Raw genomic sequence first — 17,342 nt, 5'->3', positions numbered from 1 at the left:
CCCCAGTAGCTAAGGGTGCTTGGTCGGGGAAGCCCAGCCTGGAAACTTTTCCCCATTCCCTCGAAATCTGCCTTGGCAGCTCCTCCCAGGTATTGCTAGTACAGTGCCCTCTGTTGCTGCTCCAGTGGCAGCATTAGCCCAACCTCAGAATGTTCATGTGCAGTTGTTATTTTGGGAGGCTGCCAAAATCTCTGTGCACGATGCAAACAGAAGAGAGGTGTGTGGGTTTTTTTTTTTTTAACAGTTTGTTTCAGCCAAACCTGAACAGAATTTCAAGTGACAAAGAAAAGACAGGTCCTAATCCAAGGGCTTGTGCCCTGCCAGATATCAAAGACCTTCTGCAAATGGAGATGTTCATATTTTTCAAAACAATGTTGCAACAGTAGCCTAGGGGTAGTTACTCATTCTCCCTGTGACAAAGCTGATAGGACATTCAATCCATTTTCCCCTGCACCCCCATGAGTACAGGTTAAATCCCACTCATCTTAATGAAACTCTCTTTCATTGGTGTGTTGGGTTTTTGCAATATTGACTGTTTTGATTGTGTGCTGCTGCCAGTGTTACCCGGAACTACTTGGATTGGCTGACATCCATCCCATGGGGTAAATGCAGCGAGGAGAACCTGGAGCTGAGCAGAGCTCAGGCAGTTCTGGAGGAGGATCACTATGGAATGGATGACGTCAAGAAGCGAATTCTGGTAAGGCAGTGTATGCCATTCTAGGTGGCATTGTGCAGCCTGGCTCATGGCTCTCTGTACAGTTTGTTTCCTCATGTGTCTAATGGGGGAGATGCATGAGCCTTGGTGGGGTAGGGTGGGTAGTGGTATATTTTAGTGCCTCTGACTGTATAAGGGTAGTTTGCTTATTACTGTTCAGTGATCTCAAACTAGAGCCCAAGATTTTTGTTCCCCCTCTATAGAATTGTCATTGACATCTAAAACAGTGGTTCTCAATGTGTGGGGCGCATCCCCCTAGGGGGGGCGCAGAGGAATGTTTGGGGGGGCATGTGGCCAGGTTGGGGCCAGTCCTCATAGGGAGTGGGGAGGGAGTGCCACACTTCCAGCCCTGCTCTGCCCCCAGACCAGCTCCGCTTCCAACCCCATTCAGGCCCTTGTCCTGCTCCATCTCGAGGCCCAGCTCCACCCTCACTCCGTCTCCGTCCCCAAACCAACTCCGACCCCAGTCGCAGCTTCACTCCAGCTCTGCCCTCATCCCCTCTCCACCCCCAGACCAGCTCCTCCCACATCCCCAGCTCCTTCTTCAGCCCAGGCTCTGCTGCTGAGGAAGCTTGGCTGTGCAGTAATGGAAGGGGGGCGCGAACAGATTCCGTTACTGGTAAGGGGGGTGGGGAGCAGCGGTGGCGGCAACTGGAAAAGTTTGAGAACCACTGACCTAAAAGATTGTTCTTCTGATTTTAAACTGCTGTGTACCATTTTGCCACTGGGTGGCACTGAGCAAATGAGAAAACGCTGTAGGGAAATAGTTTCCTGATTAACCTTTATTCACTGCCCAGAAACGTCATTAATGCAGAGTTCAGGTTTACCAGCCGTGCCTCATGCCCTTCCAGAATGTAGAGTGCATCTATATTTAACCCTCTAAAATCCAGGAAACACAGAGCTTAAGGTACACACCAGGCTGCCCTTCCACCGTAGCTACCTCCTGCAGCTGGAAAAAGCTGCTGTGGATATATTGTAAGTATGTTTCAGCAAGGCTGCCCTATAATAAGCAGACATGAGAGAGAACTATGTAAATGTGCCATTTTTTTGTGTTGTACTGTGTCCCACAGAATTGCATTGTCATTCATCTGCATGCACTCCAACTAAACTGCACAGTATTAGGGTGGCTGTGTTGATTGGTGCAGGGGCCACTTGCATCGGGTAGCCACAGCTCACACTGTGATATGAGGATAGGTGCATCCACACCCAGAGACAGCAGACACATTGTTTCTGCACTGAGTTATGTGGATTGTGCAAGCAGAGGAGCGCAGTCGCTATTCTTGCCATGGTAGCACACTGGTAACATGCATGACAGAGCACTGAAGGGCACAGGTGAACGCTTGTCTTAAGGACTCCCTCTGGGACAAAGGGTAACTGTGGGGTGGGCTGTGCAGAGCAGGTTGAAGTGGCTGAGCATAAGCTCGGAGCAGCCAGCTGGTGTTCTCATTTCAGGCAGGCTTAGAGACTTTTGCCTTTGTGAGGACACAGTCTGACAGTTTCTTGTACTACATCCTCACGGCGCTCCTCCTCATCGGAAAGAATAGAGTGTTACCACGTCTGCCAGGGCAGTTAAGGTGTCATTCAGAGGGCAGAGTTCAGATTGTAGGGCAAGAATGATATATACCTTAACTATCTGGGGTACCCTGTGCTCAGACAACCTCAAACCACTTAGAGGCATGCTGCTTCAGCCTGTTGTGGACACACAGGCCCACACTCTGTGCAGCCGCCATCTATTACAGCAACTTGCTAGAACCAGAGAACCATGCTTCTGCAACTGGGTGAAACTGACAAGAGCTATGTCCTGCAGACTGAAACATGCAAGTATTGGTCCAGTTTCATTTTGCAGCAGAGGCAAGACATTTCTCTCTCTCTCTCTCTCTCTCTCTCTCTAACAATGGGGAAGTAGTTCAGGAACACTGAACAGTAGGGGCGGAGTGCACACTGACTGGGAGAGGCAGGTAAGAACCAGCGAGGGTAGGAGAGAGGCATAGAATCCCACTTCCTAAGTCACAGGGGAGAAGCGGCTCCGTCCCAGCAGACAGTGGAATTGCGGGGCTCCATATATAGATGTCAGCTTGTTGCCCCATGGGAGCCTGGTGTGCCCCGGCCAGGAGAGGATGTGCCGTAGGATCTTTACCAGCCCTCTCCTTCGAGGTTAATCTGAGGAGCTATTTCTTACCTATCTCCTTGGGTATAAATGGTGTCAGGTAAAGTCCTCCAGCCCTGCATTACTGAAAAACTTCCTCAGGGTAACTGTGATGTTCTTTTTCTCCTGGTTGAATGTGGGGCTGTGACTGTATTTGACTGTAATGCATTTTCTGTTGGTCAGGAATTCATAGCAGTCAGCCAACTGCGAGGATCAACCCAAGGGAAGATTCTTTGTTTTTATGGCCCTCCAGGGGTTGGCAAGACCAGCATTGCCCGCTCTATCGCTAGAGCCTTAAACCGAGAGTATTTCCGCTTCAGTGTCGGAGGAATGACTGATGTGGCAGAAATCAAAGGGCACAGGTCAGTTTAACTCAAGAATTTCTCACCAACGAGTTTTTATCAACCTTTACAGTGACCTAGTTGATGATGAAATGTGCATGTAATTTAAATTCCCATAGTCAGGGGCAGCAGGTTTGTATAATCTTTGGTGGTGCCAAGAATGGGTCCAAGTCCTGCCTCCCCACACCTGCCTTGTAAGCCAATATATATTTTTAAAAATAATGTAAAATGGTGAGGGCTCTGGGGTGGGGTGTAGGAGGGGCTCAGGCAGAGAGTTAGGCTGCAGGGCTGTGGCCAGTGATGAGGGTTCACAATGGAGGAGGGGGCTCAGGGGCAGAGGGTTGGGGTGTGGGGGCTGGGGGTGCAGGCTCTGGGATAGGGCAGGGCCAGGGATGAGGAGTTTGGGGTGCAGGCAGGCTGACCCCGGCTGGGGCCAGAGAGGAGGACTCCCTCCAGCCCTCCCGCACCAGCAGCAGTGAGCTCCAAGGAAGAGGCCCCCCTCTGTCCCCCAGCAGCACACTCACCTCGCCCCACTGTCACTGTACATGCTCCTAGGACCCCTCTCAGGTCCAGGAAGCCCCTTCACCTCCCTTGTGGTGGGTGCTGGGAGGGCTGCCATCATGTGTGCGCCTCCTCCCCTGCTGCTGTCCCTCACTGTAGACTCGCTGGGGGTGGGGGATGGGGATGCCCCTTGCCCAGCGTGGGGCAGGAGCGGTGACGGGCAGGAGCGGTGACTGCGGGGGGGGGGGGGGGGGGGGGGCGGCTGTGTTGGTGGAGGGTCCCGCCGGAAAAGGGAAGGGTCCATCCGTCCGAGGCAGAAGAGCAGGGTCTGGGTCAGCCTGACCGGGCACTAATGGTTGGGGGGTGCTAGGACCCTGTGGCTGCAGTTGATGCTGGGAGCCGGCAGAGCAGGGAGCTGCAGGGGGCAGCCGCCCGCTGCCCAGGGCACAGGCAGGGACGCTCGGGGGGTGGTAAGTGGGGCCGGGGGAGAGACCTGGCCCCGAACACTGGTGGAGCTGGGACCCGGGGCCCTGAATATTGCTGGAGCCCAGGCACCACGGGCCCATACAACTTGCCACCCCTGCCCATAGTCAAGAGAAGGATCATATGGATATAGCAGATGATTTGTCTTTGGAAAGCGATTAAAGTGATGACCTGGGCAGGATTTTAAAATAAACAAATATCAATTTAAAAAAATATACATCTATATATATATTTTTAAGTACATCATGCTCTCTGCTCCTCTCTGGCTGTTCTATAACTTTGCCCCAAATACCTTTCCAATTACTCTATGTAAGGTGCTGTTGACTAAAGGATGTAGCCGATTGTTTGACTACATTTGCAGTTCATTCTTAAAAATGTTCAAGACCAAGTAACGAAACATAGCCGAATGTATTGCATAAAGACAAAGCAGAACAATACAAAATGGAGACATACAGACCCTCTTTTGGGAAGCAAATTCTTGCAGTGTGTTCACCTTCCACAGAAGGTGCACTTCAAGGATATATGGGTGAGGTAATATCTTTTATTGGACCAACTTCTGAAACCTTGTATCTCTCACCAACAGAGGTTGGACCAATAAGATATTTCCTCACCCACCCTGCTTCATAGATACGCATTTCAGTTAGTAGTGTTTATACCAGCCACTAAAATCCAACTCACCAGTTCATAATAATTCCTTAACTCGTTATTTTGTTCTGTACTTTTCTTATCTTGGTTTTGGACACTACACTCCAAACCAGTTGGGTATAGAGATACAGTCCAACCAGTGCTAGGATGCAGCATTCATGTATCTTGGCTTCCTATCTTCTAATGCCAAAGCTGACTTCAGCTTTGCAAAGTGTTGTGGGATACTTGACATGGGTGAACAGAATTGTGGGAACATTCAGTTAATATATATATTGTATTAATACCATGCACATAATACCTATGCGTAATATGTGTGTATTGGCTAACACTGCTTAGACACTAGCCATATAGTATTAAAAACGTACGCACGTGTCTTCTGTACTATTTATTAGTAAGTGATATTTGAACATACCACACAAAGCCATCACCATTTCACAAGTGTATCCAAATCCAGGAACTTCAATTTTTCAACATTCTAACCTATTTTGAAATACATCTAAAATGAAACCTCAAAGACCTCAGCTCCAAATGCTTGTTTGCAGTGGAGCTCGAAAGCTCCCCAATGTAAATGCTGACACCACTGAATTATGGTGAGGTGAGCGATGCCATTCGGATGTGTTGGAATGTTGGTGTTAGTGTGCTCAGGGCTCCTGTCTAAGGAATGATTTTAAGATGCAGACGAGTCAGCTTGGGAAGGACAAGGACAAGAACAAGAGGATTCCAAATCCCCCAATAAGTGAGCGCGCCAGCCTGGCACATGTTCCCCTTCTCCTGTAATACGGAACTGGGGGCACTCAGTGAAATGAAGACAACATTTTTAAAATAGCAAAACAAAGGGCAACTCCTGCAGAGTAAAATTTGCTTGTGAAACTCCCTGCCACAAGATCCATAGGGAGAAAGAAGTAAACATATTTCAAAGGTTCTTAATCCTGCTGTGCATGAGTGGTTTCTCCCATCCAGCATTGATGCCTCAGTTACCCCTCATTTGAGGCCTCTGCTTCTTTGTGGGTGCCAGTTATTCTAATGTGATTTAGCCCTGTAGTCAGATTGAGACATCCAGTCCTTTGGGGATTAAAACAAAAGTCCAAACTAAACAAAATTATCTCCTGCCCCCTCCCGAGCACTCTAGCTGCACCTGGACCTGAGTCCACTGCTTAGCTCTAAATAGTAGTTCTTCCCTTTGTTGCAAGGGTTTCTGCCCCACTTTTCTCAGTGGTGCTGTAGGTGGGCCCCCTGGCTTTGGACCCTCAACCATGGGTAAGGGTACGATTCTGTCATGGAAGTCATGGATTCTGGGACTTTCTGGGACCTCTGTGACTTCTTTGGCAGTGGCAGGGCTGGAGTAGCTGTCAGCCCCAGGGCCACCAAAGCAGCGGCCCCAGGGTGAAGGAGTGGTTGGGGTTGGGTCAGGCCCCCCTGGGCTTAGAACAGTGGCGGTAAACCCCTGCCACAGAAGTGGCAGCAGGGCTGGAGCAGCTACTGGCAGTCAGCCCCTGGCAGCACACTGACCATTAGTGTGTCCTGTCCCCCCCCCCCCCCCGGTAATTTTCGTAAGAGTCAGAAACAGGTCATGGACTTCCATGACTTTTTGTTTACTGCCTGCAACCTGTCCCTGACTCTTATTAAAAATAACTGTGACAGAATCTTAACCTCAACCATGGGCCACCATCCTCAAACTCAAAACTGTTCTGGTCCACTGCTTCCCAGGGCCATTTCCTATGGTGTCTTCTTCACTGTTTGTAAACACATGCAGCCAGGAAGCCTCCACTGGTCCTGCCTTCCCCAGATCATGGTCCCTGGAGAGCATCCCAAAACAGTAGTGCTCAGAGTGAGCACAGGCTGCCCTGTCTAATTCCCAGCAAGTCTGGCTCTTGGTCACATGCTCTCTGCGAGGCAAACTAGAGCCATATGAGACTGAGCCCAAACTCTCATAAAGGGCCACCTTACTGTGTGGGGTGGAGGTTGATCCCCCAACTGAGGGTATGAAGAAATCCCCTGCTCTGCCCTCTCTGCCCCGGTATAAAAAATGCATTGAGATTCTCCACAAAATACAATGGAATAAAAACCAGTTGTCCCAAAATTCACAACAAACTTAAGAAATAAAACTGCAGTCCAGGCAATTTGTCCAAACATGTATCTAGCCCTGACCACTGTTGGAACTAGGCGAGATGGGTTTTTGATGGGGATGCTATAGAGCAGTCATTGAGAATATTCTTGACACAGGTAAAAAAATGAAGTGCTGCCTCTTAAGCATGTTATTCCCTCAATTGCATGATATGTTGTCTGATATGTGCACGACCCTGTCTCTCTTCCCTGCATATGGTCTCTCATAAAACAGGAGGACGTATGTTGGAGCAATGCCAGGGAAAATAATCCAGTGCCTAAAAAAGACCAAGACAGAAAACCCTCTGATCCTGATCGATGAGGTGATGTATCTGATCTTTCTCCTGGCTCTTCCCCAGGCTACAGGGAAACTCCAAGGGTAACCTTTCCAAATTTCCACAGTCCTACTGACTTTCAATGGGGTTTGCGCTCCTAAGTCACTGAGGCAGTTAACCCAAATGTTTAGTCTCCTATCATACACGTGTCAATTAAGATTGCTGCACGAAGGCCTTTCAGATCAAAGTCCGGCTTGCTACTGCCCTTGAACACCGTGTAATCAGCCAGCAGCCACATACACACGCTCTCAGTGGCAGACTCCGCATAGGTGGTGAAGGGGGTGAATGGGCACAAAACCCCAATTTTTCTTCTGGCCCTAAGGGGTGAGGAGGAAATTCCTCTAGGTTGGATTTAAAGCAGTGGCATGAGGGGTAAGAAGCTTACCTTGTCACCATTTGTGCTGATGCTGATTCACAGGCAGTTATAGGACTCTGGGTTGTCAACCCAACACTTTCCACTAGCATGAAAAAATATTTCAAGAAGGCAAACCGTGTATAAAGTTGCAGTGTAATAAAGTCAAGATAAACCCATCACAGACCCTAACACAGTTTCAAATGGAGTTGATGACTAATGCAGTGTGATGTTGCATTAGTCCATCAAAGCAGACACCACTTTCAAAGAAAGAATTGGGACTACCGTAAGTGGCCACTCTTGATGTGCTGCTGCCACACATTTTTGGTCCCCCTGACACTTTAGAAGCCCCCGTGGCTCACTTCTGTACAACTCTTTTCCTGTGAGTACTAACAACCACCCCATTTCTTGCCAAGCATGCTAGTTCCTAGAGGCCATGGGGACAGGGTGCTGCCGCCTGGGTGCACCTGAGTAAGGTGGTCTTTGTGAAGAAGCACAGTCTGGTGGAGCAAGGGTGTGAAACAGCTGCTCGTCAAGAACAAATGCACTCAAAACTTTGCAAACAAAAAATGAATCATGATAAGAGGCTTTTCATGCTACTACATTTTCTTAAGTTCTTCTGTCACTTGTAGGTGGATAAAATTGGGCGAGGCTATCAAGGTGACCCATCCTCAGCCCTTCTAGAGCTGCTGGACCCAGAACAGAACTCTAACTTCTTGGATCATTACCTTGATGTTCCTGTAGATTTATCAAAGGTATCGTTCAATTGGGTGTTTAAGATGGAAGCTGACAAATATATTGAGACGCCCCAGCCATTAAAACTGCTGAGGATTCAGTGAACAAGGTAGTAGGATAGAACCCACTCTCTGTGCCAAGGGAGATGTAATTGAGACACTGGGGTCCACATAAGTCTTTTTAACTGGAGTTGATTGTGGGTCCAAACCTATACACACTGTACTGAAAATGTTCCATCTAATTAGGTACCTTCCAGTCCTATGGGTGCCCGAGCCTTGGACTGGGAGCCAGCTGTACACTGCTGTCATAGCATCATCTGCCAGCTAGTGAGCAGGGGGCCTCCTCTTCCACTTCTAAGTGGCCAAAGCGGGGCTTGCTCTCAGCGACAGGATGCCAGTGCCCTGCCTACATAATTGCTTTCCGAACTGCTGCAAAGGAGACTTTCAGTGTGGATGTTCATCTGGGTTTCTTCCACATGCTGCTGCTGGGGTCCCTGTTCTCTAGTTACAGTGGCAAATGCCGCTTCCCCATGCTCCCATCAGAGCATTCTGACTTCCCACTGCGTGCTGTGTGATTAATTGACTTGGGGGCAGAGAACAGCTTGCTCTGGAATCTGACTTCCCAACTGTAGGGGGACAGAACTCGAGGATAGAGTAAAGTGAAGCAGTATGCCCGGGAGAAACACCTAACCAGGCTTATCTTGTCATATCCAGGTGCTCTTTATTTGTACTGCCAATGTGACAGACACCATCCCAGAGCCACTGCGGGACAGAATGGAAATGATCAATGTGTCAGGATATGTCGCACAAGAGAAACTTGCAATTGCAGAGGTGAATGCTATCTCACTAATGAACCATTAGGTGCTGCTGCGCACAGACTGCATCAAATGACAGAAAAGGGTATTTTAGCAGAGTAAACCTGAGTGTCTGCTCTGCACAAGTCGTCAACTTGGGTACGGTGTTCAAGGGAACACTGCCATGTAGAACAGGTCCAAACAGACCTGCACTCCCAACTGGATAATACTGGATTTCCAATGGAGACAAGTCCTAGGCGTGTCTAGAAAGCATTCATTGAGCAGAATGAAGTTGGGTGAAATGGGATGACCAAGCATTCAGTTGTGGGGACTAACAGGAACACATGGTGGTTGATTTCTTTCAGAGGTACTTGGTCCCTCAAGCACGTGTCCTGAGTGGTTTGGATGAAACCAAGACCAAGATTTCATCAGATGTGCTGACTGTTCTCATCAAGCAGTACTGCAGGGAGAGTGGAGTGAGGAACCTGCAGAAGCAGGTGGAGAAGGTGAGGATGCTGTGAATGTCAAGTCGTCCTCTGTGTGCTTTCTGCCTTGGCAGCTTTCTGCAGTAACTAATCACTCTCTTGCACAGGTATTAAGGAAATCTGCCTATAAGATTGTCAGTGGAGAAGCAGAGGCAGTTGAGGTAACTGCTGAAAACTTGCAGGACTTTGTTGGCAAGCCCATCTTCACTGTGGATCGGATGTATGACATCACTCCTCCTGGCGTGGTGATGGGCCTGGCCTGGACAGCTATGGGTAAGATGCAGCTGCAGCAGAGTCAATGGGGGATTAGCAAGGTGGGCATTTGTCATGGGTGGTCATGCTTCCAGGAGAAACTCACTTCCTTTTCACCAGTTAGGCAGAGTTACTGGTGCTGAATGGGGAGCAGCAGCTGGGGAGCTGAATTACTGCTCCTCGGAAGTTTCCATGCCTTTTTTCTAAAAGCAGCTGTGCAGGAGAGGAAGTAATATGTCCCTCCTTGGTCCAATGGGGGAGCCTTATCAGCATTACTGAAACTCCCTCCTGTGGCTATTTGAGCTCCTGACTTGTTCTCTGCTGAAAGCTGATACTCATTTCTTCCCTCATATCAGACCCCTCTTGGCTTCAAGCCAGTGTGCTTCTTCTCCAAGACTTCATATTGTGGGCGGGACTAATGCTGAATGTAAAGACTTGTAAGCGTGCATGCATGAGCCCATTATCTTCCAGCAGCACAATGTGCTACCTAGGTACACAAGCATGGTGCACCATGGCATACGGACTGTGTTTCACCAGAGACCTTGCTTCCTAGTTTGAGTGCAAGTAGCATGTGCTGGCCCTCTTGCCTCCTCTAAAGACTGCTGCTGTACACTAGTGTTCTGTCAGAGGGGGCTCCTGATAACCAAGCGCTCTGGGTTATGTGCAGGGGAAAATATTCACCAAAATTAATATGGAGTGGTGGGCGCAAGCTGCTTCTAGTCTGGTTCTTGTTGAACTTTTCTAAAGATTCCTATGTTCATTTTTCATAGGAGGTTCCACTCTATTTATTGAAACGTCCCTGCGGCGACCCAAAGACAAGGAAAACAAGGACGGGTCCCTTGAAATAACAGGCCAACTGGGAGATGTGATGAAAGAGAGCGCCAAAATAGCGTATACATTTGCGCGAGCTTTCCTGATGCAGAAGGAACCCACCATTGACTTTCTGGTGACCTCCCACATCCACTTGCACGTGCCAGAGGTAAAGAGGGGGCTGTATAAGGACCTGGACAGGTAGAGCTGGCATGTAGAGGTAGAGCCTCTTAGCCCAGTTGCATGCACTGTGTAGAAAACCTGCTTTCAGCAGCAGTACCTGAGTAAATTAAAAGATGGCATTTTCCCTGTCAATTCCTGAAGATATTCACATGAGCTTTGCTGCCAGCTCCTTTCCTCGGCAAGCACATGGCGAGGTGATGCTATTCACACTGCTCTTTAGCTGGGATCACTTTTGGGGGCAGTAGTGCCCCCGCTGGGCAGATGGGGAAAGCCAGGCACAGAGGTGAAATGACTTGCCCTTTGACTAAGCGGTAGCCTGAAAACTAGAAGACCTGGGTTCAATTCCCTGCTCCACCAGAGTCCCTGGGAAAGTGAGCCGGGGATGGTCACATTGGTAAAACTTCCATCCTCATAGGCCTCTAACTCACACCAGGAATGTGTACGCTGCCTGCAGCAGTGAGCCTCCCCGCCTGGGTGACACTCAGGCTTGCGGGACTCATGCTAGCTGGCCTAGAACTGGCTGTGTGCAGAGAAGGGGATCAGCTGCAGAGCCCCAGCTCCAGCCTGACCCAGAACCTCAGAGCGCCTTCTACTGAGCTGGTTTTAGTGTGTTTGCACAAGCCCTGCTGGGCAGTGTCTGTTGACCCAGACCACAGGCTGTGTAGATGTACCCTTAGTGTTACCCTGTGTCTCGCTCCCAGTCTGCACTGTGAGGATAATAGCACTTCCTACCTCCAAGGCAGGCTGTGAAGATAGCATGAGGCGCACAGATACTATGGTAATGGTAATGGACTGTGCTTGAGAGAGAAGATACTTGTGCTATCCTCAGACCCTGAGCTCTGCTTGCAAACTGTCAGATTTAACCCAGGGACAAGGTGTGCCTTTGGAGGCAGTGAGTGTCCAGTGAGAGGGACTAAACACTGCAGAGAGATGGGCCTGGGGAACTCGGGGACTGCGGTTCACTGAATGCAAGGCAAGTTTTGTGCTGGCAGTCGTGTGGAGTTGGCTGGTGAGGCAGACAGACTGGTGTGGCCGGGGGCTGTCTCACAGTCGAGGCTCCAGCAAAGCTCTTGCTAAGTCAGAGAGATAACACGGTGACTCATAGTTCTGGTTGTTCTGAGGAGAGTGTCACACAAGGACACTCAAATATCTGAGAAAACTTGCTTCAATACAGGAAAAAAAACCCACTGACTGCACACCACTTGCCACCCCCACTGGAACCCATACAGAATATCATCAGTTACAACCCATACTTGATGGGGACTGCATCGTGAAAGAAATCTTTCCTGAACCCCTTCTTCTAGCCTTGAAACAACCCAACCCCCCACCTGCCAACTGACCACTTGTAGGCAATTCCACAGGTGTACCTCAGTCTGCAATCTCAGCCTTCCACGACAGTCCACGTGTGTCTGAGCCTGTTGGGTCACATGTCCGCTTGCACCCAGGTGGTCCAGTTTGCGCCTTCTCCCTCTTCAGATGTGGCTCTGAACAGTTTACCACTCTGCCCTGCATTCTCTGCACAGGTTGATTCACCTTCCTCCACCAGTTCTGGAGTCCTTGCATTGGTGGGAGTCCCCACCCACCCACTGTTGCCAAGGAGTCCCAATCAAGTGTGCCAATCAAGTTGGAGGTTACCAACACTTCCTTTCTGGGTTTGGCGGCACATTTGGACTTGTTGAGGGTGCAGGGCCTGTGGCTGGAAAAGGAAGCCTCACTCCATATCAATGTGTTAGAGCTCCAGGCCATCCCCAACATATGTCGTGCCTTCCAGGACCGTATCAGGCATTCAGTGGTTCACATACTCACTGACAATACCACCACGATGTACTATGTGAACAAGGGGCGCCCACTCCAGGTCACTCTGCCTAGAGGCAATCAACCTGTGGCAGTTCTGCATCGAAGAGGACATCACCTCAGTAGCTGTCCACTTACCAGGGGTGCAGAACCATCTCAGAAGGATCTTCTCCCTGAACCACAAATGGCCCCTGAAGGTTTGTGTCCTTCAGATTATTTTCACAATTTGGGGCATTCCCACAATAGACCTGTTTGCGGCAAGGGAAAACTGGAAGTGTTGCCTGTTCTGCTCTTGGACCGGGACTCAGCGCAGGCTCCCTCTCCAACACCTTCCACTGTAGCTGACAGTCGACTGCTATATTCCTATTCCAGTCATTCCCCAGATCATCGCCAAGCTCAAGGCGGATCAAGCCAGACTCATCCCGATTGCCCCGGCGTGACTGAGACAGTACTGGTTCTCAGAGCACCTTATTCTGTCAGTTCAGCCTCCCATGCCGCTTCCTCTCCATCCCGATGACCTCACACGGACCACAGCTACATCTGGTGATCAGCTCCATTCACCACCTGGCATGGCTGAACGAGGAGGAAGAGCATTGTTCAGGCTATCCAACAGGTCCTACTTAACAACAGGAAGCCTTTCACTAGGATGGCCTATTTAGTGAAGTGGAAGAGGTTTTTTGTGTGATGCGGTATCTGTCCAACAGGGACGTCCATCCAGGACATCTTAGAGTATCTGCTGCACCTTCAGAAATCAGGCTTGGAACTTGGCAGCAATATCAGCGTTTCATCCCCCTATCCAAGGGAAATCAGTGTTCTCCAACACTATGGTGATGAAATTTCTGAAAGGATTTCTCCACCTGCATCCTCTGGTCTGAGAGCTGTCCCCTTGTAGGGCCTGGACACGGTTTTAACAGCTCTGATGGGACCTCCATTTGAGCCTCCTGTCCACTGCCCCTCATCTCAAAAAACTGCATTCTTGATAGCCCACCTCTGCCAGGCCCTGATGGTGTGGCCTCCTTACACGCAGTTCTCCAGGGGTAGGGTAATGCGTTGGCTACACCCAAAGTGGTCTCCCAGTGTCATCTGAATGAGGCTGTACATTTGCCTGTGTTCTTCCCTAAGCCACATTCCTCCACAGCAGAGCAGCGCCTCCATATGTTAGATGGTGTTTAGCCTTTTATCTGAACAGGACTGAACTGTTTCGTGCTTCACCTCACCTGTGCATATCCTATGCAGACCACATGAAGGGACACGTGTTCTCTGCACAAACCATCTCTCTAGAGGGATATCATCTTGTATCAGGACTGTGTATGAGATAGCATCGGCAACGTCTCCTCAGCAGATATGGGCCCGTTCGACGAGAGCACAGGCAACGTCAATAGCCTTCCTTAATGATATTTCCGTATTATACATTTGCAGGGCGGCCACATGGTCATTCCCTCTCTGGTAAGTAGTCACACAGGCTGTAAAGCCCCTGGCCTGGCCTATCCCCACCTCCAGAGTGGGGTGAGTGGAAAACAGGTGTCATGCAGGATACAAGGAAGTGCTTCAGGAGGTGCTTACATCCCTTTGAGTTTCTAGATTACTCTTCACCTGTAAGCGCATCCAGAATCTGTGGTATCTTTAATCCTAGTGTCCTATGGCTTAGCACAGAGGTTTTCAACCTTTTTTCATTTGCGGACCTCTAAATTTCAAATGGAGGTGGAGGATCCCTTTGGAAATCTTAGATGTAGTCTGCAGACGCCACCTCCCTCTCCCCTCCCCCCCCCCCCCCCCCGCAGTCCATTGACCACTGGTAAAAAAAAAACACAGGCGCTGAGAACTCAAGCTAATGTTAGCGCTGTATCGACAATTGTGATGTTTGAGCAGGGCTACATCCAAGATTCACCAGTGATATTTCAGCCAAACATCCGTGCAGTAAACCAAATGTTGCAACATCAGCCAGCAAAGCTGGAGACCTGCTGAAGTCTGGAAGTGGGCTTCTGTTCCCCTGGACATACTAAGCTGGTGACAACAAAGGAGTGGGAGTGGGCTCTGCTGCAGATCTGTGTAGCATAATGCAGGTAATCAGTATTTCACACAAGCTCTGATTTGGTTTGAATGATTGTCACAATGTGGCTTTTTCTCTCTCCAGGGAGCAACTCCAAAGGACGGACCAAGCGCAGGATGTACCATAGTAACGGCCTTACTGTCATTGGCCATGAATCGTCCAGTGAGGCAAAACATGGCTATGACTGGAGAGGTGTCGTTAACTGGAAAGATTCTTCCTGTTGGTGGAATCAAGGAGAAGACTATTGCAGTAAGCACTTTCCCCTTGTGTATGATCATCTGCTGGTGCATAACAATGGGGATGGCCCTAGAGTGCTTGCTGTGATTGGCGGCACTGTAGTGCTGGACCACTTACTCCTGGGTGTTAACAGTGGAGACAAGGTGGGGGGAGGGAAAACCTTTTATGGGACCAACTTCTGTTAGGGAAAGAGATAAGCTTTCGAGCTACACTGAGCTCTTCAGGGCTGTCTTTCCCCAAAAGAAGTTGGTCCAGTAAACTATATTCCTTCACCCACCTTGTCTCTCTAATAGGCTGGGACCACCATGGCTCCAACAACACTGCAAACAGGCCCAGCAGTGTGAGCATGGAGATCTTGCCTGTGGCCACAAGGTCCGCTTTTATTGGCACCAATGCTGTTCCTGTGCTGTATCTAGCACAGGGGTGGGCAAACTTTTTGGCCCAAGGGCCACATGTGGGTGGGGAAATTGCATGCAGGGCCATGAAGGAAGGATTGGGGTGCAGGAGGGGGTGCGGTGTGCAGGAAGGGACTCAGGGCAAGGAGGTGTGGAGTGTGACGGGGCTATGGCCAGGGGGCTGAGGTGCAGGCTCTGGCCCAGTGCTGCTTACGTGGAACGGCTCCAGGGTGGTAATGGCATGCAGTGGGGCTAAGACAGGCTCCCTGCCTGCCCTGGTCCTGGGGGAGGGGGGCAGAGGGCTCTGCATGCTTCCCTCGCCTGCAGGTATCTCCCCCGAAGCTCACATTGGCTGCAGTTCCATTCCCAGCCAATGGGAGCTGCAGGGGGCGGTGCCTGCAGGCAAGGGCAGTGCACAGAGCCCTCTGCCCCCACCCCCAAGGGACACGGGCCCGTGATGCCACGGGGTGCCAATCTGATAGGCTGTAGTTTGCCCACCCTTGATCTAGCATGTTGGAAAATCTTGCATGGTGGTGGTGTTTGGTAACTCAGGAATAGGAGGGTAGAGGGAGGCTGGTAATAGATTATCTAACTTTAATGGCTTCTGGAAGACTGAGGGGCCTATTGTGGGTTTTTAAGGATAGGGGTAGGTTTGCCTCTCCGAAGGAGGCATTGGTAATTTCTACTGCTAGCGGGCAAAGTGTAGCCTGCTTAGCCCTTGCCAACCAATGCATGGTCTCTAAATTGCACAGCCTGACCTTGTTTAGAGCAAGGTTTTAAAATCCTGCAGACTAGGTAGACCTTCTCTAAACTACCCAAGGAAAAAAAAATCGTTTTTAATTCAGGTCCGCTAAAGCGTTTCCTGACTAAGACCAAACACAGCAGCCTTAGATACTTTCCATTTCAATTGTCCCTGGCATCTCTTAATGTGGAAGAAAATTTTTGAGTAGTGACAAAGATTAAGATCGAGGCCTTAATCTGTAAAATCGAGGACTATGCAAAATGAAGGGGACCTACTTCTAGCCAAGACATGTTACACAGATTTTCCTTTGCTAAATACACTTCCTCCAACTGTGTTTTTCCTTCCTAGGCCAAGCGAGCCGGTGTCACCTGTATCATTCTCCCAGCGGAGAACAAGAAGGATTACTATGACCTTGCTGACTTCATTACAGAGGGACTAGAAGTGCATTTTGTTGAGCACTACAACAAAATATTTGACATAGTGTTTCCAGAACTTGATACCTCTGGAGGATGACTGACATGAACCCTTTGTACTGAGAAGGGGTCTCTCCCTGTCTGCTCTACACTACCCCAAAAGCAAGATGGCCTGGGGCAGTCAACACCTGGAGCATAAATATTGCTGCTGCGCAGCCATTGAAATTGTTTATGGCTTAATTTACTACTGCCTTGGTTAGTGTGAGACATTTCCCACTTATGTTTACAAAGTGATTTTGAATTATGACCTGATTAAAATATTTCTAATAAGGTGTGAGTTTGGGACTTTCATTGCACTAGCCATGGAGCTAGCCTGTCCTGCCTCATCTCCTGAAGATGGTTTTTAATCACATATACATCAGTCTGAATCCCAAGTTTCCCTATGAAGCTTGGAACAGTGGTAGCAGTTTATTCCCCACTGAAATAGGCATGTACATAGTCAAGGGGTTATGGCAGCTTAGAGAAAGCTCTGTAAAAAGGAACAGGGCTAGATCCTGGCTTTTCACTTCATCCTAGATGGTAGCTGCAGCTTTTTTTTTAAGCTTGGTGCAGGTGAGTCCTTTACTCTAACCACATGTGTCCTAGAGCTGAAGTGATTCTTGGAGAGCAGTCAACCCTAGCTCCCTTCTACAGGAGGAGCCCTCCCCAAAACCTGAGACTTCCAGCTGTCATTCTTTAATTAAAGGGCTGGTGAATATAGGGCCCAGCTTGCCCTCAAAGGCAGCTGGGACTCAGCAGGAGCTCCTGTCTCTAGTGCTGTTTTCCAAGCCTG

The 17,342-nt window shown here is 49.5% G+C and overlaps 1 protein-coding gene across 2 annotated transcripts in view; it reads left to right on the top strand.

Moving 5' to 3' along the window:
* Positions 1–16,840, top strand: part of LONP1 (lon peptidase 1, mitochondrial) — a 45,365-nt gene extending 28,525 nt beyond the window's left edge. For both annotated transcript variants that reach the window (XM_024113214.3, XM_065578262.1), the window contains 10 exons: positions 559–697; positions 3,045–3,223; positions 7,170–7,257; positions 8,254–8,376; positions 9,070–9,186; positions 9,515–9,655; positions 9,742–9,907; positions 10,657–10,865; positions 14,808–14,972; positions 16,446–16,840. In XM_024113214.3, the coding sequence (XP_023968982.3) occupies positions 559–697; positions 3,045–3,223; positions 7,170–7,257; positions 8,254–8,376; positions 9,070–9,186; positions 9,515–9,655; positions 9,742–9,907; positions 10,657–10,865; positions 14,808–14,972; positions 16,446–16,610 (1,492 nt within the window). In that variant the 3' untranslated portion in view covers positions 16,611–16,840. The remainder of the gene's footprint in view (positions 1–558; positions 698–3,044; positions 3,224–7,169; positions 7,258–8,253; positions 8,377–9,069; positions 9,187–9,514; positions 9,656–9,741; positions 9,908–10,656; positions 10,866–14,807; positions 14,973–16,445) is intronic.
* The last annotated feature ends 502 nt before the right edge of the window (positions 16,841–17,342 follow it).

The sequence above is a fragment of the Chrysemys picta genome, chromosome 25, assembly GCF_011386835.1.
Source record: "Chrysemys picta bellii isolate R12L10 chromosome 25, ASM1138683v2, whole genome shotgun sequence".
Taxonomy (NCBI): domain Eukaryota; kingdom Metazoa; phylum Chordata; order Testudines; family Emydidae; genus Chrysemys; species Chrysemys picta.
The sequence above is the reverse complement of the archived record's forward strand: the minus strand, read 5'-3'. Positions and strand labels throughout refer to the sequence as shown.